This window comes from Cnephaeus nilssonii (genome assembly GCF_951640355.1).
Source record: "Cnephaeus nilssonii genome assembly, chromosome: X".
NCBI classification, from domain to species: domain Eukaryota; kingdom Metazoa; phylum Chordata; class Mammalia; order Chiroptera; family Vespertilionidae; genus Cnephaeus; species Cnephaeus nilssonii.
The window spans coordinates 44034968-44058900 of record NC_137071.1 but is presented as its reverse complement, the minus strand read 5'-3'; the positions used below and the strand labels follow the sequence as shown (position 1 = coordinate 44058900).

The 23933-nt window shown below is 41.0% G+C and overlaps 1 protein-coding gene across 2 annotated transcripts in view; it reads right to left on the bottom strand.

The window, feature by feature from the left end:
- Positions 1 to 23933, bottom strand: part of AR (androgen receptor) — a gene marked incomplete at both ends in the record, with an annotated part of 321271 nt that overhangs the window by 84056 nt on the left and 213282 nt on the right. The window contains one exon of one of the 2 annotated variants that reach the window (XM_079765068.1): positions 13879 to 14030. The exons of the other annotated variant lie outside the window; for it this stretch is intronic. Within the exon in view, the coding sequence (XP_079621194.1) occupies positions 13879 to 14030 (152 nt within the window). The remainder of the gene's footprint in view (positions 1 to 13878; positions 14031 to 23933) is intronic. 2 annotated transcript variants of the gene reach the window in all.

The window sequence follows — 23933 nt, the reverse complement described above, 5'->3', positions numbered from 1 at the left end:
CTTAATTTGTATACAAGCAGCTTAGGAAACTGTCCTGTTACCAGGTTCCAGACCAAAGTCATGTCTGCTGGAGATTAAAAATAATAGACAATGAAACAAGGTCTGGCTCCTAGAGCAAGTTTTGCCTCTGCCATAAACACTGAAACTTATCTTCACAGGCTTTTATTAACTTTGCAACTAAGACCCAAAGCTGAGCTGTAATGAGAAGGCAATCCCCATGGCCTCTCTTGGCCATTTTCTGCCTACTATGCTGCTCACTTGCTCAGAGACAATGATTATATCCTCTCTAATAAAATGGTAATATGCAAATTAACCATCACTCCGCTACATAAGCCACGCCCACCAGCCAAGCCACGCCCACCAGCCAATCAGGGTAAGTATGCAAATTAACCCCAATCCAAGATGGCTACAGCCACAGAGAGCAAGGTTTCCCAGGTAACAGAGTAAGCCAAGCTTTCCAAAGCCGTTGCAGGCATAAGCCTCCACTCAAGCTACAAAGTTTCAATTATAGAAGGTAAACAAATTCAAACAAATGGCGGCAGAATGGAGCTTGAGAGAGCAGGCCAGGGTTGCCAGCGGCAATAGGGGAAGCAAAGCTTTCCGCACACCCTGGCCGGGCTCACCTGCTTAAGGCTACAAAGTTTCAATTGTAGAAGGTGAATTAACTGCCACAGAAATGGCTGCCAGAGCCCCAGGCTTGGCTCCGCTCCAGGCTACAAAGTTTCAATTGTAGAAGGAAAATAAATTCCAGATACCAGGGCCTCCCCTTGGGTTGCCAGGGGGCATGGCTGGCCTGCAAACTACCACAGGCCCCTCGCTCAGGCTGCCCCACGCCCCAAGGGAACCCCACTCTGATCCGGGACACCCTTCAGGGCAAACCAGCTGGCCCCCACCCATGCACCAGGCCTCTATCCTATCTAATAAAAGAGTAATATACAGATTGATCATCACTGCAACACACAATATAGCTGCCCCCATGTGGTCAAAGATCCTGCCCCCATGTGGACACAAGATGGCCACCACAAGATGGCCAGCAGGAGAGGGCAGTTGGGAGGCACCCGGCCTGCAAGGGAGGGCAGTTGTGAGGGACCAGGCCTGCAAGGGAGGGCAGTTGAGAGGGACCAGGCTTGCAAGGGAGGGCAGTTGGAGGTGATCAACCCTGCAGGAGAGGGCAATTAGGGGTGATCAGGCTGGCAGAGGAGGGAAGTTGGGGGCAAACAGGCTGGCAGGGGAGCAGTTAAGCATCAACCAGGCTGGCAGCAGAGTGGTTAGGGGGTGATCAGGATGGCAGGCAGAAGCGGTTAGGGGCAATCAGGAAGGCAGGCAGGCAAGCAGTTGGGAGCCAGCAGTCCTGGATTGTGAGAGGGATGTCCGACTGCCCGTTTAGGCCCGATACCACCAGGATCGGGCCTAAACGGGCAGTCGGACATCCCTCCAGGAGTTCCAGATTGAAGAGGGTAAAGGCTGGGCTGAGGGACAATCCCCCGCCGTGCATGAATTTCGTGCACCGGGCTTCTAGTTTATAAATAAAATTATATGTATAATTAAATTATCTCTATAAGTAAAATTATGGAGATAATTAAATTATCTATAATAATAAAAGCATAATATGCTAATTAGACTGGACGTCCTTCCGGATGAAGCCGGGGCTGCAAGGGAAGCCTGGTTCCCATGTGCCAGAGGGAAGCCGGTGCTGGCAACTGGGGGAAGGAAGGCCTATTCTTGAAATAATTTCATGCATTAGGCTTCTAGTCTATAATAATAAAAGTGTAATATGCTAATTAGACCAGACATCCTTCTGGATGAAGCTGGGGCTGCAAGGGAAGCGTGGGCCCCGGGTGCCTGCCGGCCGCTGGAGGAAAGCCAGGGTCCTGAGTGCCAGAGGGAAGTTAGTGCCGGGAGCTGGGGGAAGGAAGGCCTACTCTTGCATGAATTTCATGCACTGGACCTCTAATATATATATATATTATATATTGATATGCCTGCTCCTACATCATGAAAAGTGGTTGGATATGTTGTTAATCAATTTGTTGGTTCTCTTTGCAATAGACTGTTTTGACTGGAGACAGAATTCACTTTGAGGATCCATAAAAAATACTTCAAAGAAATAGTCATTCTGGTGTGCCTTATGCATTATAAGCTGTGTACATAGAAAACATGTAAGTCATGGAGTGATTTGCAAGTAAAGCTGTTTCTCCCATAGGCAACTCTTTGCAAAGTGTTCCAGGGTGTTCAGAGGCAACTATTTATTTAATAGTAGCCATTACTCTCTTGAATGATTGTAAGAAGATCTTGTAGAAACTAGAAACAAATACTAATATCCCACTTTGCAATATGTAAGGTTTTCTAAAGCATCAATTTATTTTGCCTTTTAAACTACCATACTATCTCTATTTCAAATGTGAAGAAACAGGCTTAGAGAGGTCAAATAAATTTCCTAAGGCCTAATCTACCATGTACTCACTGCTTCAAACATTTCTGAAGCTCACCAGAGGAAGACTTATATGTAGTATTTATTCTCTGTACATATTCTCTGGTGTGAGTAAGCAATCTCTGGAGTTAAATTTCCTAGAACAGTAAATGTCGCCTTGAGGCAAAACACCAATCATATTCTGCTCCAATGTGGGGTCAAGTCACTCACTAGTGTTCCCAGCATCATGGATCTCAAATGTCCACAGCATCATAAAAGGGCTTGCTATTAGAGAATAACCTTCCTCTTATGGAATATGTGTGTAAATTTTTGGCATTTCTCTAGGACCTATAGGAGCATATAGGTTAGCAAATAAGAAAGAAAGGTTATCAAGTGAAGATAGGGCCAAGTTGACATAGCTAAAATGGAGCCACTTTATGGGAAGACATCTAATACCCAAAGAAAGTTCTTTATTGATTTATCTGGGATTCCAAGAAATAGAATCCTACTTTTATTTTCTATACTGGATTTCCATTTTGTTCTACCTCAGTATTTACTGATATGATTTTTGTTGAATGAGACCTCATCTCTGTTGTGTTCTGGAAACCCTAGGATCCTGATCTATAGGTATACTCCAAGTGAAAAGGGAGGAAAAGTGAGTGGGTGGTAGCAGTAGGAAATTAAGTAAGAGAAATTGAGTCCCAAGGGGAACAATAAACCTTGTGGGATAGAACTGGAAAATGATGTCTGGCTTCTTACAGAGCCCCCGTATCCTCAGCCCCACAGTGTTACATGTTTCATTCTGACTTGTGAGGCCTATTTTTTCCATATAGAATTTACAGTTTTGCAATAGATCTTGCAGTCTTCACCTCAGCAAGTATACCTGAGTATCTGGAAGCCACAGAACTCAAAGCATGCCATTAAGTCAACCAACAGATAAATGTAGCCACCTTACCCCCTCCAATACCTCAAATGAGTCTGCAATTCTAAAAAATCTTCCAGATGGAAGGGGGTTAGTGGGCTTGGTAAAAAAAGGGAAGGGGTTAAGAAGTACAAATTGGCAGTTACAAAATAGTCTTAGGGATGTCAGGTAGAGCACAGAGAATATAGTCAACTAGAGGCCCGGTGCATGAAATCTGTGCACAGGGCGGGGGGTCCCCTCAGCCCAGCCTGCACCCTCTCCAATCTGGGACCCCTTGGGGGATGTCTGACTGCCGATTTAGGCCCGATCCTGGGGATTGGGCCTAAACTGGTAGTCGGACATTCCTCTCACAATCTGGGACCACTGGCTCCTAACTGCTCACCTGCCTGCCTGCCTGATTGCCCCTAACTGCACCCCCTGTTGGCCTGGTCACCCCCAACTGCCCCCCTGCCAGCATGGGCATGCCTAACTGCCCCCCTGCCAGCCTGGTAGCCCCTTACTGCCCCCCTACCAGCCTGGTAGCCCCTTACTGCCCCCCCTGCCAGCCTGGTTGACCCCAACTGCCCCCCCCGCTGGCCTGGTCACCCTTAACTGCCCCCCACCAGCCTGGTCGCCCCTTACTGCCCCCATGCCAACCTGGTTGCCCCTTACTGTCCCCCTCTGCTGGCCTGGTTGCCCCTTACTGCCCCCCTGCCGGCCTTGTCAACCCCAACTGCTCCCCCTGTGGGCCTGGTCACCACACTCAGCCTGCTGCTCAGTCTTTTGGTCGCCCCTCACTAACTTCCCTGCTGGCCTGGTCACCCCACACAGCCTGTTCGGTAGTCCATTTGGTTGCAATGGTCACTTAGGCTTTTATATCTATAGATAGTATTGCAATAACTATGTACAGTGCCAGTGTTACAGCAGTTGTTAATAAGAAGAGAGCAAGGGAAGTCAGACATTGTTAAGCATGATCAGCTGGGAGCATGAGCCTGTTTTCTTCACTGGGAAATTATTGCTTCACACCGCCACCCCATTTCCTGCAGATCACTGGGGTAAGGGATAGAACAAAAGGGGTAAGAACATGTGAAATAGAAGTCAAAATGGTGCAGGGGGAGATACTTGACCATAGGGGACTGTCAGTTTAACCAGGGAAAAAGATCATTGGCACGGGAGAGCATGGGAAGATGCTAGGGCCTAGCATTTAGAACAAGACCTTTCATATAATAGCTGCTGAATGCTTGCTCAACTTAGATGAATTAGTTCCCTTCTTGTTCTCTTAGTCTTCTATGCCTTGGTTTCTTCATTGTAAACTAAGGGAAGTAAAAGTATATACTACCTCATTGAGTTGTTGTGAAGATTATGTAAGTACTTAGTGCCTAACACATAGTAAATATTCAGCAAATATTAGCTGCTATGATTATCATCATTATTATTGTTTGTTGCTGTTGTTGTTGATAAGGCTCCCAGAGCTGCTGATGGTGACAGACCCCTCAAATTGTGCCTTGGTCAGGGTTCTTCTTAAATATGGGTAAGGGAGCTGTTTGTAAATTTTTCTCTCTCTGGTCCCATATACTGTTTCTGTTGCACTTAGATACTCTATAGAGTGTTATAACTATAGCTGACCTTGGAGGCCATGCCCATCAAATCTGCAGCTCCCAGAGGTCAGGGCCTGCTCATATTGATCTCTGGGCCTACACAAGGCCTGACATATTACATACTTATTGAAAAAATGAATGAGTGAAAGCTACTCATTTCCACTCCTTCTTCCCTGCCACTAGACTATGAGAATACACATACCTACAGTCTGGAGTTCCCTCTAACTAGGAGACAGGGCATAGGGAGCTCTGTGTTGCCCAACTCTGCGGTGCCTATCATCCTTCTAGACAACTCCTTTTAGCTCTTTGTACTTTAGAATGAGCGTATCTGCAAAGCTAAAAAAATGTTATATTCTGAATTATCTCTGAAATATGTCATCTGTCTGAAAATAATTGCTACCAAATTATCCATGTAAATAGCAACAGGTAGAATATTTAATTTACACTAGTATTTCTACAGTGAAATCATGGGATTCCTGGAACCACGCTGTAATTTGATATGGTCTAATTTTTCATTTGTGTCAACTGTGTCAGACTTACTATACAAGGAAATTTCTAGTTGCCTTATCTCATGTTATCCTTATAAGTTGTCTGTGGGGGGGATGGGTTGTCATCACTATCCCATTTTATAGGTGAGTAAACTAAAGCTCAGGGAGGAGGTGTCATTTTACCAAAGTCACATAGTTAACAAATGTTGGAATCAAATCAAGTATTTTACCGCTATTTCAATAGGGGTTCTGGGTAGAGAGCACTTTATTATTTGTATAGAGCTCAGTAGGTATGTAAATAATCATTCCACATCTCAACACCCCTTCCTTTTGTTTCTTATATCTAATCTGTTCCCTTGGAATCATAATCTGAACCTAAACTTGTTGGCTACTCCTCATCAATTTGCAAATTGACAAAGAAAACACTTTCCAAGTGTCATTAACTACAGAGGATTTTTGAAGTCATAGAGGCTACACAGGTCAGGTGGCAGAAGAGGCCCTGCAGTAGAGTGGGAAGTAGGAGGTCTTTCGTCATAAACATCACAAATGAAGAGCCAACATTTTTTATATTCTGAAGCTGAGCAAAGATAAGGAACCTCAAGGACTAGATACTGATTGGCAGGTGCTAACTCTCCTCTCCACATAGGGTTTTGGACAAGATCTGAAGATGATTTGGGTAGCAGTTAGAAATAAGCAGTATGTTACATGCTAGTTTTTGATTGGCTGGTTTTTTAAAAGGTTTAAAATTGAGGAGAAGATGGGGGTGAAGGGATATGAAGCCAATCTATGGGAAGCAGAATGAGTTTTGTTATATCACCAGAATTTAATTTTAAACACAGTAGCATCACAGGTCATAACAAGGCCTGTTTTTTTTTTAAAGAATAGCCTCATCCCCCACAAAAAAATCAAATAAAACCAAAACACTACAACCAAATCACATTCCTCCAAGGGGTCTAATGCACTAAGACTGTAGGAGACAGCACTACAGATAAAAGATAATCTGGCTTGGGTTTAAAAAATAGCCATCTGGCTTCAGGAAAAGAAGCCTCAAAACTTTATTTACACAGGTGCTGGCTCAGGTTTCTATTGAATCTGGCCATAACATCCTTTAAGACACGCCTCTAGTTGGACAAGGGAAACCAAAGGCTGAAGAACGTGTAGGATAATTTATGACCTTTGTTAGCTTTTCTCCTGGCCAGTGGCTGTGGACCTGAATTTACCAGAGAGGTCAGAAGATACACAGAGAGCTTTGAAACCTTAAATTACAAAGCCTAGAATTCAGGCACCGTAATGAATCCATTCTTGCTGGGATGTCTGGAAATGTTACTCATAGTGCCCTTGGAGCCAGAGGAAAGAGAAACAGATTGCCTTTGATATATTCTTATACAAATTATATTGGCACTGCTGATCACTAATTAAATAACACTGTATGGAATTGTTTGTCTGGGAACTTTACACCAAACCAAGGCATTCTTTAACCAGGGGACGGCCACAAATATCTCCTACCTTTCCTTTCTGCATACTTAGAGGACTCCAGAACTGTTTGTGTGCCAATGATCAAGGAACCAAAAGTTACTGGGCACCAGGAGCTGGGTTATACATAATTTAGTTCTTACAATAGCCCTGTGAGCTCACAGAAGCATAGGAAAGTTAAGTGATTTGCTCAAGGTCACATATCTATTAAGTCTTGAAGCTAAGGATTGAACTCAGGTCTTTCTATTCCCCAAGGCTGATGTATATAAAGTGAACCACTAGCCAATGGACACATATGGGGTATGTAAAGTTTTAGAGATTTATTATTAAAGATTTAGATTGTTACAGATTTATTGCTAAAATCTTCAAGATCATTTAATACAATCATTTTACTATTCAGATGGAGATTTTGAGGTGCAGATAGGAAACAAGACACACTTAAGGCCACATGGTAAACCAATGGTAGAACTAGAGCCCAATTTGGTGTTTTTGCACTGTATCTTGTTCTACTACCTATAAAGTAGCCTGCTTCCAAAAATCCCAGAAATAGAGTTAGAACAATAACATATAATTCATCATGGAGGGGAGGAAGACACAAAAGCTTTTAAAGAAGGCACGTCAAAGGACCTGCTGCATCTGATGATGTTCCTCTTAACCACATCTGGACTCCACAATGTTCTCCAAATAAGCCTCCTGCTTTCATGCAGCCCTGTTTTTTGCAGATCCATAACTCATCTGGCCACCTGAGCCTTGCTTTTATGGGGCAGGGTTTTTCTACAACACTGTATTAGAGTTTCCAAAGCCCTTCCTCTTTACCATGTGGAGTATACATGACATCCATCAAAACTCATTTGTATATATTTCATAGTTTTCCACATGCTTACACTACTAAAGACTATAAAATATGTGAAAATTTTCAACTTCTCCTCAGTCTTTTTCAAGGGGGAGTGATCTACTAAACATGGAACACTGTTATCATATAAAAGTATTCTCTTCTAGCACTCCTAGATGTGCTTATTTTCCTCCTGTTTATTAAAAGAATGCATAGGACATAGAAGCCACCAGACCAGGCATTCTGGGAAAGAAAGACATAAAAAATTTGACTGGCCAACTCAGAGGAATGTTTAAAATCAGATAATTTAGAAAGTTACTAAACACCAGGAGACAAGAAGGAATGAATTTTATTCTGCAGCTTTGCAAGAACAGGAGCAACCATCTAAAGCAGGAGTTAACAAATTACAGTCCACAAGCCAAATCCAGTGTGCTGCATGTTATTTTGCAGCTCGGGGACTGTGAATGATATTTTAGAAAACATAAAAAGGAAAATAGTGTTTAATGGCATGTAAAAATTAATTGAAATTCAAATTTTAGGGCCTATAAAGTTTTATTGGAATATAGCCACTCCTATGAGTTTACATATGTCTAAGGTTGCTTTCACACTTTCACAAAGGCAGAGTTGAGTAGTGGAGTCAAAGACCATATGGCCCATAAAGCTATAAATATACAGAGGTGGGCAAAAGTAGGTTTACAATAGTGAGTATACGAAACACAGAGTTTGTTCTTGTATTATTATTTATTATTTATTTGTATTACAACTTTTGCCCACTCCTGCATTTACTACCTGGCTCCTTACAGAAAAGATTTTCCAACCCCTGATCTAAAGTCTAGCTGGCTATGACATTTAAGAAAACCAGAAACAGATAAAAGATAAGAGCAGCTTTGTGAGAAGATCTCTTGGATTTGTGCAATCAAAATCAGTCAACCCCTTGGCCAAAGATACCTGATTAAGGTTCTGTTGAAACTGCAAGTAGATCCTCCTTGCATAGTTAACTTGCCTCTGGGAAAAGTTACCCAAAAAGTTAGAGAGTGAAGAGAACACTGAAGTGCACAAAAATTCTGTGCAAGATTCCAAACAAGAATTAACATTCTATTCCACATGAGTTGAGGTGGGAAAGAGTGGATTTAAAGGACAGAAAGAGTTCAATGAAGGTTCACTTACATTTCTTCCCTCACAAAAACCTGGGACAAGAGAGAGAATCAAAGCCATACTTACATAAAATTTGCCAAGGATACTAAATTGGGACATATTGTAAACATCAGTGAGGATGGTGTAATTCTTTGAGTTCCTGAATGTAAACTACAGTTTCAATTTATGATGTGTACCAAACAGTGCTCAATGTGTACAAAACAAATGGATGTACAATCTTCAAAGTTTTACTAGAAAATGTCTGAAAATAGTAAATTCTTGTGAACATAATGCACACGATGAATTAATTAACTCTCTTTGAAATATGATGAGGTAGTGATGGGGATTCATATCCGGATTTTCCAGATGAGAAAATGGAAGTTACCCAGCCATGGTCACAATGCCAGGGGAAGAGAAAATTCTGAGTTATGAGTTTTAACCCAATCTATCCACAGTGCACTCTCTCAGATGACTCTACCCCTATAGAACGATTGATTTTTAAGAGAATGGGAACTAGGATTTGCCATATCATATATGAAGATAACAAAATCAAAAGTACACACAGGTACAAATACACATGTGTTTGCTTAAATAATTGAGATGATGTTTGTAATTTGTAGAATTGTCACAAATTTTAAGCTGGAAGAACATTTAAAATACCTAGTTTAAGTCTTTTATTTTATAGATAAGGAAAACTGAGGTCCAAAGGGGGAAATTTCATATATAGGCCACAAAACTAAAGCCCCTTTGAGTCCTTACCCCTGCATAGAGACATAACTCTCCTTAGACTGCCTGTCTTTTTAGATAGCATCCAATATGCTTTCCCCTTTCACCTCCTTGCTTATCCCACCCACTCTACCAGCTAGCTGATTCTCCTCATGACTGTTTCTAATTCACAAATTATCCTCTCAAGTGCCTGAGTGTATGTACCCATACACACATGCACACACACATGCATGCATGCATGCACACATACACACAAATACTTTCACTCTTTTGATAAGTTTCCATCAATCAGATTTTAGTGATTTTACCCCAAGGCCTAGTACCATTATCTTTTACCTAAAAATGTTCAGATCCTTCCCTGACTAGCCTCACCCTCACCTCAAACTCCCAGTATTACTAACAATGAGAAAATTTGACACACTCTCCTCTTCTTTTGCCTCAACAGGAAAATCTGGCTATATTACAATTGACTCTGGGTGAAGCCTTGCACCAATGATAACATTAAACCCTCATGCTTTATGAACTACCAAATCTAGAAATGGACTTCTGTCTGACGTGCCAGACTTTTAAGTCTTGTACCTGTGCCCAGTCCAGAGATTTCTGAAACCATGAAAAAAGTGGTAATCAACACCATGAATACCCAGTCTGAGCTAACTGACAATGACAAAAAAGTGAGGAAGAGAAAGATTTGTGCTTCTACTCTCTCCAGTACAGGTAGAATTCAAAGTTGGAACAAGGCAGATTCAGAATCACCTGAGAAAGGACATCTGGACAATAAAGATGCATTGTAATAAAGAAGAAAAAACAAACCAATAAATGTTCTCTGAGGGTAAGAAGACAGCCCCCTGCCTTCAAATAGAGATAATGATGACAGTAAACTCCAGCCACCAAACTTTACAGATGGGAGGAGATTGAAAACACCAATAATTTTTTCTTTGTTTTGTGTATATTTTTAAAACCACCTTATCCTGTCCCTCAAAGGGCTCAGAGCTGGAACCTGGGGTCCACATCTAAACAGGAGGCTTCATAGTTTCACAAGGAATCCATTGATTATTTTTTATATTTCAAACTGTTAAGAGCATTTTGGCCCCGTGAACTCATAATGGCTCATTTTCTCAAAGGAAATATAACCAGGTTTCCCTAACTTAAGTGATTCTAGGGTCTGGAACATTTGTCACCTTGCTGGATTTCCAAGTGTTCTGTAAGTTGAATGATTGCCCTTCCCCATTCTCTTCCTTATTCTCAAATACATCAAATATATGTCATAGCAGAGTTTGTCCCAGGCAGCCTTGCCAGCTGCTCTTTTGCCTGTCTCCCTCCTTCGGTCCTAACTTCTGCAGAAAGCTCCCATGTGGAATATGTTATGACAGCAAAATCTTCCCTTTCACAGTATGTTTACTTCCCCTGTTTTCCACAACAGCAATATCATGACCCAGATTTGTAAAACCCAGAGGCAACATCAATTACAATCTAATCTATCTATTGAATTTGCTTGTTTGCTTGCTTACTTGAACTTTTTTGCTGTCTGATATGACTGCTATTACTGTGGTGGCTGGCTTACTGACACACAAGCTATAGACAGGTACTCAGCTTCATTCTTTGCTCTATAGGCAGGATGTAATGGATGACAAGGTATGGAGAAGGGGCAGGCACTCACTGGGGTAGGGAGAGTCATCTCAAGGCTTTGAAGCTGCTTCTCACTTCCTTTTTACACCAATCCAAGGCCTTCCTTCTGTAAGTACTCTTAAAAAAAGAAGGCACTGCTTTCTGTGTCTCTTTCCAAACTATATAGGCCTAGACACTGGGGCCCTAGACATTATACTAGCCCAGCATAAGCAGTAGCACTGGGCCACTCAGGAGTATGGGTGAAATATGCAGCATATTTTCAGTAATACTAAATGCTACCTATCTAGGGCAATGGAAGCTAAAGAGAAAATTAACAAATGGGACTACATCAAAATAAAAAGCTTTTTTACAGCAAAAGAAACCATCAACAAAACAGCAAGAAAGCCCACTGCATGGGAGAAGATATTTGCAAATGCCATCACTGATAAAGGTTTAATCTCCAACATCTACAGGCAGCTTATGCAACTTAATAAAAGGAAGATAAATGATCCAATTAAAAAATGGGCAACGGACCTAAACAGAATATTTTCAAAAGAAGAAAGAAGGAAGGCCAAGAGACACATGAAAACATGCTCAAAGTCACTTATTATCCGAGAGATGCAAATCAAAACAACAATGAGGTACCATCTCACACCTGTCAGAATGGCTATCATCAACAAATCAACAAACGACAAGTGTTGGCGAGGATGCGGAGAAAAAGGAACCCTCGTGCACTGCTGGTGGGAATGCAGACTGGTGCAGCCACTGTGGAGAACAGTATGGAGTTTCCTCAAAAAACTGAAAATGGAACTCCCATTTGACCCAGTAATCCCACTCCTGGGAATATATCCGAAGAAACTAGAAACACCAATCAGAAAGGATATATGCACCCCTATGTTCACAGCAGCACAATTCACCATAGCTAAGATTTGGAAACAGCCTAGGTGCCCGTCAGCAGATGACTGGATCAGAAAACTGTGGTACATCTACACAATGGAATACTATGCTGCCATAAAAAAGAAGGAATTCTCATCATTTGCAGCAACCTGGATGGAATTGGAGAATATTATACTAAGTGAAATAAGCCAGTCAATGAAAGAAAAATACCACATGATCTCACTCACTTATGGATAATAAAGAACATTATAAACTGATGAACAAAAAGATAGATACAGAGACAGTAAAGCTACAAACAGACTTTCAAATTACAGGGGGAAAGTTAGGGAGAGGTGGGGGAGATAAGAAATCAAATGAAGGACTTGTATGCATGCATATAAGCATAAACAATGGACGCAAAACTCTGGGGGGTGAGGGCATGTATGGGTGTGGGGTGGGGGGGTAATGGTAAGATATGTACACATATAATACCTCAATTAAAAAAAAAATGCTACCTATCTCCTTGTTGCTTTAGGGACTGCAAAAAATAGTAACAGTGGTCCATTTAATAGGTATCCCTGTCACCTGGCCAAAATGATAGAAATACAATCATCATTCCAACTGGCTATCAGTGGTGAGGCTAGTTAAAAGACACACATTTGTTACCTCTTTCTAGATGCCAAGAACTCTCTGGTGCCTCTGGTGGGTGTCATCACATTCCTGGTGAAAGGTGTGGCTTTACATAGCTCCACTTTCAAAACTATCTACAGGGTTTGTAGCCTTTACATAAGGAAAGACTGTCTGTCTGTTTGGGTTCTGACATGGAACTCAACATTTTTAGGCCCAGTGACGGGGGGGGGAGTCTCAGAAGAAAGTACTTCCTTGACAGAAAGTGGGGGAAGGAGTAGATACTGGTGTTTAGCAACTGAGTCTGTTCCCTGAGTAGAGTGTCTCTATTTACAGGCTGTTCATCACTGTTTCTTTGAGAAGGAAGCCATTAGAAGGATGGGGGAGTAAAGTGAATAAATGGCTTAGGCCCAAGTTGACTGATAAAGAAGGAGGCACTAGCATATATAAAGGGTCTGGAAATGGGAGTTCCCTCAATAGGATGTAGGCTGAGCACCTCTGGGGGCTGAGCAGACATGAATTGTTCTAAGCTAAATAAGATTAATGAGCCAGGTCTTCAGTCCATATAGCCAAATATAATATGCGACTTAGCTTGGGACTCTGCACCAATGTACAACCCTGAGAGCAGGTCTCTGGAGAGGCGAATAAAAGTATTTCACCACTTTGGTTCCTTCTCTACCTGGGAACTATTAATGCAAAGGAACATCAAGAAGGCAGCAGCAGGAGGGAGCAGGTGCATAGACTGATGGTCTGCTTAACAGTGAGAACACTTTCTTTCTGGGGCTGAGGCCAGGGAGACTTTACTAAGGAACAATCTTGTATTCATAACAAAGTACAGGCTAGGGACTCAGAGTATCTCTACTTCTAAATTCTCTAATAAGGAAAAATTTTCCCTCACTAGGCAGCAGAGTGGAACACAAACAGGGAGGAAATGAAATATTTTCAAATCATTATTTTTTCTTTCATTTCTAGGACCCGCTAAGCTCCAAGCACCACCTGGGACCACCTTCATTGCCTACATTGCCTGTACTACCAACACTGTTGAAGCCAGCAGGCCAAATTAGAAAACTTGCTTCTTAAATACTTTGAGGACCCTGCCAGTGATGTTGTCCCTGAGATGATAAAATCCTGGGCCCTGGAAAATTAGTGCGTCTCTCTAGAAGATAAAGGAGAAAGAAAAATAGAAGTGGGCGTGCAAGACCTTTTACCTTCAGCAGCTCTTTTAAAGAAGACTTTACAGCTTCCACAAGTGAGAGCTCCATAATGACAACCAGAAGCTTCATCCCCACAGATCAAGCAGGTCTTCTGGGGTGGAAAGTAATAATCGATGGGCAGAACATGTTCCCTGGCAGTCTCCAAACTGGAAAGACACAAGAGAAATAATGAAATACACGTCAGTAGTTGGCAGAAATATGAGGGTAGAAGTCTGAGATCTTGAAGAGTGAACTACATGTGTACATTATTATCATTCATTGCTTAATACAGTCAGTGTGGAGCTTACTTTTTCTGGGAATACTTCTAGAGATAATGTTTGCAGAGTTTCCTGTCACATGGACAGAGCCTTTATGGATCCTGTTAAGGAATTAGACAAGTTCTCTTGGATCAGCAATCTTATGGGCTATGTCTACATGAGGGAAGGATGAAGGCAGAAATCTGAGGTTAAGGTATCTAACTTACGATGATGGTCAGGCAATAATTTCAGAGCAAATAAATGGTATGAAGCCAATCCTATGACCTTACCTTATCCAAGGGTAGACCTATGGCTAAACCAGATTAAACATCAAAGCAGTCTGATGTCCTTGTCCTAGTCTCTCAGCTCCATTCTCATCTGCAAATAAGAATAATATCACCCATACTACTGAGCTACTGTTGTGAATGATAATATAAATTAAACAAAAGGATAAAATGCCCTTGAAATGAATACACAGTGAGGTATCATAAGTAGTTTTATCATAGCAGTCTTCTTTGGACCTTTTCCCCACTCCCTCAGTTCCCTTAGGAGTCTCTCTATATCACATGGATATGCCCCCAAACCCATTCTACCAAGTAAAGCAGCAGAATCCCTATTCATGAAGCTATCGTTGAGAAATGATGGACAGTGATTCTTGAAATCTCTTAGGTTACCATCTCAACACTTGGCCATTACAATACTCATGGGTTCCTTTGACTAGGATGGAGCTTCAGTGGTCACCTAGTGTAACTTCCAAGAATACCCATCTCTGAGTCCTAGGTGGATGTAAAGAAGTGGGCCAGAAATCCAGTCCTAAAACTTAATGGAATGGGTAATTCTTAGTCTCCCATAATAATTAATTCAAGTTTAAACAAACTTAACATGGGTCCTACTACCCAAAGGTCATTTTTTCTCTCCTACACATTGAAAAAAATTTAAGTGACCTCTTGGTTAATCTGACTCAGGCAGACAATTTCCCATATTCTCATCTACAGGAATACAGCTATTATTTTTCAGGAGCACTTCTTCCTTACTAAGGAAGGAAGGTAAGTCCTAATGGCAGCCTGTTTGCCATGTGGGGGTGATTTCAACAACACAAAACAACTCTGTGAGAGTTTTTTCTCCTTATATCAGATGAAGAAATTCAGACTCAGAGAGGAGAAGCCCAGAATATTTGACACCAAAGCTTGGACTAGCTGACTTCAAATCCAGCACAGTTTCCATTATCCTGTTGTTTTCTTGCTACTCACCTTCACTTTCAAACCATGGTTCTTTGCTAATCATGCTCAGCACAGTCATCATAATTTTTTTAAAATATATTTTATTGATTTTTTACAGAGAGAAGGATAGAGAGTTAGAAACATGGATGATAGAGAAACATAGATCAGCTGCCTCCTGCACAACCCCCACTGGGATGTGCCCAAAACCAAGGTACATGCCCTTGACCAGAATCGAACCTGGGACTTTTCAGTCCGCAGGCCAATGCTCTATCCACTGAGCCAAACCGGTTTCGGCAATCATCATAATTTTTTTTAAAGCATTAAAGGATTTCCTCCCTTCAACCTACCAATGTGCAGCCCTGGCAGGGCAAGAGCAAAGAAAGCTTTCACTCAGGCTATACTTGACAAGCATTTTATCTCTAAGACATAAATATTAGCCTTTATTCAAGTCCCAAGTACAACAAAAAGCACTCCAAAAGTTCTGAGGATATGTAAATCCAGGAGCTGACTATGGTGGCCTGTCTTTTCTACGCATAAGCCTTCCTTTTCTTATCTTAGCTGGAAAGCCCGCAGGAATCTGTCCACCAAACCAAGACAAACAAGGTGACAAAATCCACAGGGAAAATTTCACTTTCCATATAAAATGAGCCTAATGCTAAGAATGTTTTCCTTTGGCTAAAAATGTCATCTTTTTGAGTAAAAATTGTGTCCTCCATCCTCATTCATAAAACAAGGGGGAAAAGCAGAAGTTTTTTTCTCCTCTGCTCCTCCTCCTCCTCCTCCTCCTCCTCCTCTTCTTTCCCTCCTTCTTCTTTTTGGAAGTGTCTTTACATTCTTACCACTTTTTTGACTTCTGTAGCTAATACATACAATTCAAATAAAATCAGAAGGCCATGCATTTAAGTGCTCTATGTGTTAGGCCATTTAATATAATAATCCCATTTAATCATCCCACCAACTCTGTATCTTCCCTATATTGTAGGACAGGAAACTTATGCTCAGAAAAATTAAGTGAACTTGTGGATTTGTAACCAATAACTAACCATGTTATGAGATTGGAGGTTGAAATTAGACAGATTGAATCAATTCAACTCATAGAGCTTAGCCCTATGGACTAGGTACAGGGCTAGGTGCTAGAGATATAGCATTGATTAATATATTATCTTTGCCTCTAAACAACTTACTGTCTTATAGAAAATAAAGATAGGAAGAAAGGAACAAAAATGACATAGTAGATGATATAATAAAGCAGAGTACAGATTGCTACAGATGAGAAATCACCTCAAAGACAGGAATGTTTTTTGAAAGGTATAAAAGTATATAGGGATAAATGGAATGATGATGATAGTGACATCATTATCAATTATTAGTATAACATTGCAAAAAATATATTTTAAGAAAGCAAAATAAATATTAGATAAACAAAATGGAAACCTACATAAAGTAAATAAAAGGTATTTTTGGAAAGAGTCTTTAGGATGAAAATATAAATTTTCATCCATACTAAAATTTAAAATATAGTTCAATCCTGGCTGGCATTGCTCAGTGGTTGAGTATTGACCTATAAACCAGGAGGACATGGTTTGATTCCTGGTCAGGGCACATGACTGGGTGGTGGGCTCAATCCCCAGTGTGGGGAATGTAGGAGGCAGTGGATCAGTGATTCTCTCTCACCATTGATGTTTCTATCTCTCTCTCCCTCTCCCTTCCTCTCTGAAATCAATGAAATATATTTTTAAAAAATACAGTTCAAATTGTTGAAAATAATCTAATTTGTAATCAATGGTTAAAGACTTAAGAAAGTCATCAACATGTTTAGATATTCGTTTAATGAAATGCATCCTGAACAAAAATAACGATAAAGGGGGAGAAAGAGGAGTTGAAATAATGAAGACAATTTTAAAGCTCATGTTTTCCTAACTACAACCTACTTTGACCAGAGATCTGTGATACTTCCTGACCTCACAAGATCAATTTATGCCTAACTCCCCCTTCCTCTCTCTGTCAAAATATTTTAGACAGCACTCCCACTGACCCTGGCCTAGTGTGGACAGACAGCACATTGCAGTTCTGACTCATGGGCTGACCTTTGGGCATTGGAAATAAAAATCCCAAGTACAGTACCTCTCCCAGGTTTATATCCTAAAGCAGGAATAGGAACCCTTTTTTTCTGTCAAAGGCCATTTGGATATTTATAACATCATTCACAGGCCATACAAAATTATCAACTTAAAAATCAGCCTGATATATTTGGTCAAACATTTAATTAACTCACCCCTAATGCCTTGGCAGAGCCAGACCATATGATTTCATGGGCATTATATGGCCCGCAGGCCAGATGTTCCCCACCCTTGTTAGAGAAACTCATGCACATTTGTACCAGGAAGTATGTTTGGAAATGATTAGAGCAGCCTTGTTTATAAAAGCAGAAACATCCACTGACAGGAGAGAGGTTAAGTACATTATAGCACACTCATTCAATAAAATACTATTATAGCTCAGCAACGACAAGGAGGAGAATATAGTTACACATAGGTGAACCTCACAAACTAATGTTGCATAAAAAATAATTCATAAAAGCATACATACTATATGATTCTATTATATAAGTTCAAAAAAAGCAAAAGTAAACAATATATGTGTGAAAAATCATAAAAATGCAAGGGAATAATAAACTTTAATATAGGATAGTTGATTCCTCTGAAGGCAGGTTGGAGGTAATGATATATAAAAAAAGAAATCAAGTTGATTTAAACATATTTATGAAGCTACTACATAACAAGTATCAGACTATGTCCTGGGGTTAGAGCAGTGAACAAAAATTTAAAAAAGAAAGAGAAATGATATTGATGTTCTTTAATTAGGGCTCATGAGTGTTCATTTTATTATTGTGCTATATAACATGTTACATATATTCTTTTGTATGGCTATCATAGCACATAATAAAAGGAAAATTAAAAAAGAGAACCTTGGAAGTTTCTAATATTCTCCTAACTAGCATCCTAACTGCAAGTACACAGAGGTTTGCTTGGAGAGCAAGTACAGAATTTACTTGAGACTTTTTTTTTCTTCCTGCCTCTCCTGGGTTATGCTCTCACTTGTTATCCAGATGCAGGGCATCCAGTTTTATGAGTCTGAAGCAAAAACACTGCAGCATAGAATGAAAATTTTCATAACCAGAACACCACTTCCTAATCTCCAGAAGTTTCACAGTTAGTTAAATAAAAGTGTATTATGCCAGTTCAACCATGGGAAAATTAGCTGAGAAACCCTCAGCACTAAGCTATAATCTTAATCGCTCAATCTCTCTCTCTCTCTCTCTCTCTCTCTCTCTCTCTCTCTCTCTCTCCAATCCCTCTCCCTCCTTCCCTCTCTCTCTCCCTCTCACTATCCCTTACTTGGGGATACTTTAAAGGGTCTGACTAACTTAAGCAAGGTCCCCAAAGGTTATTAAAGCAGGGTGAAATGCAGAGGTTTCCCTGTTTGGGTAAGGAATGTCAATACAACAGGGCTTTGGAGCCAGCCAAACCTGGGTTGGAATCCTGCCTCCAACACTGAGCCTTAGTCTTAGTAATTAGAGCTCTTGGAGCTCTATTTGCTTTATCTGGAGACTGGAGAGACATTATTCCTTTGAGGGCTTTACTGATAAGTACATAAAATAATATGCATTAAGTCCTTCTCTCTGTCTGTCACATGTAGCCACATTGTAAGTCTAGGTTGCCTTCACCTTCTGTCTTGCCATGAAAAGGGAAATAGATAATATACTTAAAATAAAAAGGTAATCATTTTTGGCTCTAAAGGAAAGGTAAATACAAGTGGAGAGAGAGGGGAAAAAAGACTAGATATGTAAAAGCATATCTTTTTCACACATACCTCTGTACTTTTCAAACAAGAAGGGATTTAGGAAACCATCAAACATCTTTATAGAGCATCATATTTTTTCCTGATGCTTACTAATTTCAAATATTGGTATTAATCATATTGTGGGATTTAATGACATCTCTAAATGAATTTTTAAGATAAAAACAAGAGAGTTCAAAGTTATTCTCTACTCCTAGATCCTTTGTGCCTTCATTTTTGTGGCTACAAGGAATATTTCAAAGGAAAAATTGGCAAACTAATGAATAATACTGGTAGCTTATTTTCCTGCTGCCAGCCTGAGATTTGAAATTTGATGATTGTTTGTCCAAGAGGGCAGTCATGTTCTCTTTTAAAAGTATTACCTGACTTTATTTCATAGCTTTCTAATTCTGTTTAATGATGCGTTTTGTTTAAGTGAAAAGATATATAGGTTGAAGATCTGGTTTTCATGCCAATCTCTGTCACCTTAAATAAGTCATTTGGCTTCAATTTCTTTATGTGTAAAATGGGTAAAGAAAGACAGAACTCATAAGACTGCTGAGAGGATTCAATGAGATTTTAAAGGTAAGACAGCCCACAACGTTTCTGGCACAGTTGTTATAATGGCCACTGTTATAAATGGCTGCTGTTATAATAATCTCATGAGAAAATGACAGAAATTAGAGCTGGTAAAAGAACTAGATTTTAAGAAACAACCTCTGTGGGGGAAAAAAATTCTCTGAGGTAGGTTTCCTTACTCCTACTTTGAAGATATACAAACTGAGACTTAGAAGGTAAATGACTTGTCTGAATTTATACAGTTAGTAGGTGGCAAAGCCAGAATTCATACCTGGCATATTTTCCCCTTAATCCATAGTTTCCCACTATTCTAAACTGCCAAGATCAGATAATATTTATGTTATGGCCTAGTTTTAATTTAATTAGGCTATTTTAAGAGGTTTATTGATATATGATTCACACACCATAAAATTCACCATATTTGGCATATTTATATTTAGTATAGCAAACTAATTTTAGACCATTTTCATTACCCCCAAAATAAACCCCATGCTCTTTATCAGTCACTCCCTGGTCCCTCCTCCTCTCAGACCCTGTCAACAAAAATTTACTGTCTGTCTCTAAAGATGTGCCCTTGAATAAAAGAGAGGGGGGCGCGGGATGATGCTGATGCTGGTGAGCCAAAGATCACACTTTAAGAACTACGGCTCTGGAGAAAAAGATGGCGACCGGCATGAAGGTAGGGAGAGAGAGAGTGTGAGTGAGGAACCCATAGAGGAGAGTGTAGACGTGTGGTGTGTGTGTGTGTGTATGAGCTAGGGTCAGTTAGATTCTGCAGGTCTTCCAAGGGGCTCCCTAACCGGGCAGTCCTAGACAGCGGAGCCCCGCGCACAAAGCGGACACTTCTCGGCGGCTGGTGTGGACGCGGAGACCATGCCATCTTGAGAAACAGAGCTGCCTGAGACTCAGATCCTGGCTTCTGACACAAACCAGGACCCTGCAGCCACTGGGGACAGAGAACTGCTATCACAGCTTCAGACCAACAAACAACAAGAATCCAGACTTCCCCGCAGATTTCCGTGAGTCAAGGAGCCTATCCCCCTCCCCACAGGCGCGCGGAAAGCGACATAGTAACTGATAGACCCGACCCTCGCCCAAGCTGCCGAGCTTTGCTCAGGGACGCGCTCCTCCTTAGGGAATTTGGTGCACACGGGACAGAAGCAGCTCCCAGTTGGGGAAATCTGTCAGTGCGCACAGAGGGCTCCCCTTCAGGGAATTTGGGGGAATTTGGCTTGTGGGTCACAGCTCCCCCTTCGGGGAATCTTAGAGTGTGCACAGAGGGCCTTCCATTTCGGGAATTTGGCGCACAGGACAGACTCCGCCCCCTTCCGGGACTCTGGGAGAGTGCACGGAGCCAGCTCACCTTCAGGATTTAATTGTACCAGAACAAAAGGTGTTCCTAAAGAGTCAACTAAAATTTTTATTGGTACTTCATCTCATGATAAAAGTGTGCACCATATAATGAACCTAAAACAGTAATATTATAGTGCAAAAAATTAAAATTTAAAAGCCATCAAGAATACATTATAAAATTTTCAAAAGCCTCCTAACATTTAAATCAAAAAAGGAGGGGATAGTAGAGGAATATCATGTAAGGAAAAATATCCTGTAAGTAAATTACATCTAGAAAATTAATACTTTAGAAAATTAATTGTAAGGCTAAAAGCAAGACACCCATGAAAAACACACAAGGTGACAAAACAAGCCAGAGAAAAATCATTTGGGCAAAAATTGAAAAAGGATCCCCAGTCAAATTTATAGAAAATATTCCTTTATTAACCTTTGGTCGAGAATAGGTTTGGATATTTTCAGAAAACAACTCTGAGACCATGTGGATTCCAGCAAGAGAGGAATCAACAGGACTACTCCAGCCATGAAGACAGAAGAGAAGCAGTCCAGAGACGGAAGACGCTGATGTGGCCTTCCCATACTAGCAGTTAGCAGCTGTGCATCATTGCAGATTGCCCAGGACCAAACCGGACAGAGTCGGACCTGCATTACCACCATTTGTCCACCATCCAGAACTGAAATGTCAGTGCTGTCATGTACACATAAGGAACTGTTGGACATTGAAATTGGGTCTCAAAAGAACTGTTGGCCCAGAAAGAAACTCACTACACACTGATTCATTTGCCTGTCACCATAACCATTATTGCTTGTCTCATTTTCGGTTCTTATAAGTGTATTTCTAATAGCACATGATCTCACTCATCTAGGGGAAATAATGAACAACATAGACTGATGAACAAGAACAGACCCAGAAACAAAGAGGCATGGATCAGACTGTCGGGCCTCAGGGGGAGGGGAGGGAAGGGTGGGGGTAAAGGGGGAGATCAACCAAAGGACTTGCGTGCAGGCATATGAGCGTAACCAGCGGTTAAGGAAAACAGGGGGGTGGGGGCATGTGTGGGGAGGGGTGTGGGATGGGAATGGGGGGACGAGGACAAATATGTGATACCTTAATCAATAAAGAAATTTAAAAAAAAAAGAATGTGCGCTCTAGCCGATTTGGCTCAGTAGAGAGAGCACACACAGGACACAGCTCCACTTCAGGGAATTTGGCACACCGGACACAGCTGCCTGGGATCCCTGACTCACAGCGCATTCACACTAAGAGCCAGCGACCCCAATTGTTGGTGCATGCTCACACAGGGACCCTGATTCTCAACGAGAAACCGCACAAGGCAACAGAGACTTTGACACTCGAGTCTTGGTGCAGACACAGGGAAACTCTGACTCCAGGCACATGCTAAGGATCTCATTTTCGGCACATACCAACAGTGTGGTGCAGACAGGGCCCCTGATTCTAAGTGTGCACACAAGACCACAGGGAACACTGGGGACACTGACCCTGGGCAAGTCTGGTTCCCGCCAACCAAAGGCAGCCACACGTCCTACTGTCAGAGCACTTCAGTGAAACTCAGGGGGAGCGAAGTCCCCACAGCACACGGCCCAGGTCCACGCAAATGAAAGCTTGAGCTTTCTGGTAATAGCCAGAATGGGGAAACGAAATAACTCACAGAGGAAAGAAAATGTGGAGTCGCCAAGAAAGGAAATTAGTGAAACTGAAGCTTGCAACATGACCGAAAAGGAGTTCAGAGTAATGGTCATGGAATTTTTACATCGGATGGATGAGAAAATCAACAACTTATGCAAGAATCAGGAAGAAATGAAAAGTGATATAGCTACAATCAAAAACACCATGGAAAGTTTCAACAGTAGACTACAAGAAGCAGAGGAACGAATTAGTGAGTTAGAAGATCAGGTACAGAAACAAGCTCAATCTGAACAGCAATTGGAGAAAAAAATTAAAAAGCAGGAGGAAAGCCTAAGGGAGCTTCGGGACAACATGAAACGAAGTAACATGCATATAATAGGGCTGCCAGAAGGACAAGAAGAGCAGCAGGGATTAGAAAATCTATTTGAAGAAATAATGACAGAAAACTTCCCGGATATGGGAAAGATAAAAGTTACACAAGTACAGAGAGTCCCAAGCAGGATCAACCCCAAAAGACCCACACCAAGACATGTCATAATTTCAATGGCAAATATAAATGATAAAGAGAGAATCCTAAAGGCGGCAAGAGAGAGACAGAGAGTTACCTAGAAAGGAATACCCATCATATTGTCAAATGATTACTCAACAGAAACACAACTAGCTAGAAGTGAATGGAAGGAGGTATACAAAGTGTTGCAAAGCAAAGGACTGAATCCAAGAATACTATATCCAGCAAGACTATCAATCAAAATTGAAGGGGAAATCAGGAGCTTTGCAGACAAAAAAAGGCTCAGGGAGTTTATCACCACCAAACCAGCAATGCAAGAATTACTAAAGGGAATACTGTAAAAAGAAATAAACAGGTAAGAAGGAATACAGACACAAAAATAGATATGACTACAAATAAATACCTTTCAGTAATAACTTTAAATGTAAACGGACTAAATGCTCTAATCAAAAGACATCGAGTAGCTGAATGGATAAAAAAACACGACCCATATATATGCTGTCTATAAGAGACCCACCTCAGAACAAGAGACTCACACAGATTGAAAGTGAAGGGATGGAAAAATATCTTTAAGGCAAATGGAAATGAAAAAAAGCTGGGGTAGCAATACTTATATCTAACAAAATAGACCTCAAAGTAAATGCCATAACAAGAGATAAGGAAGGCCA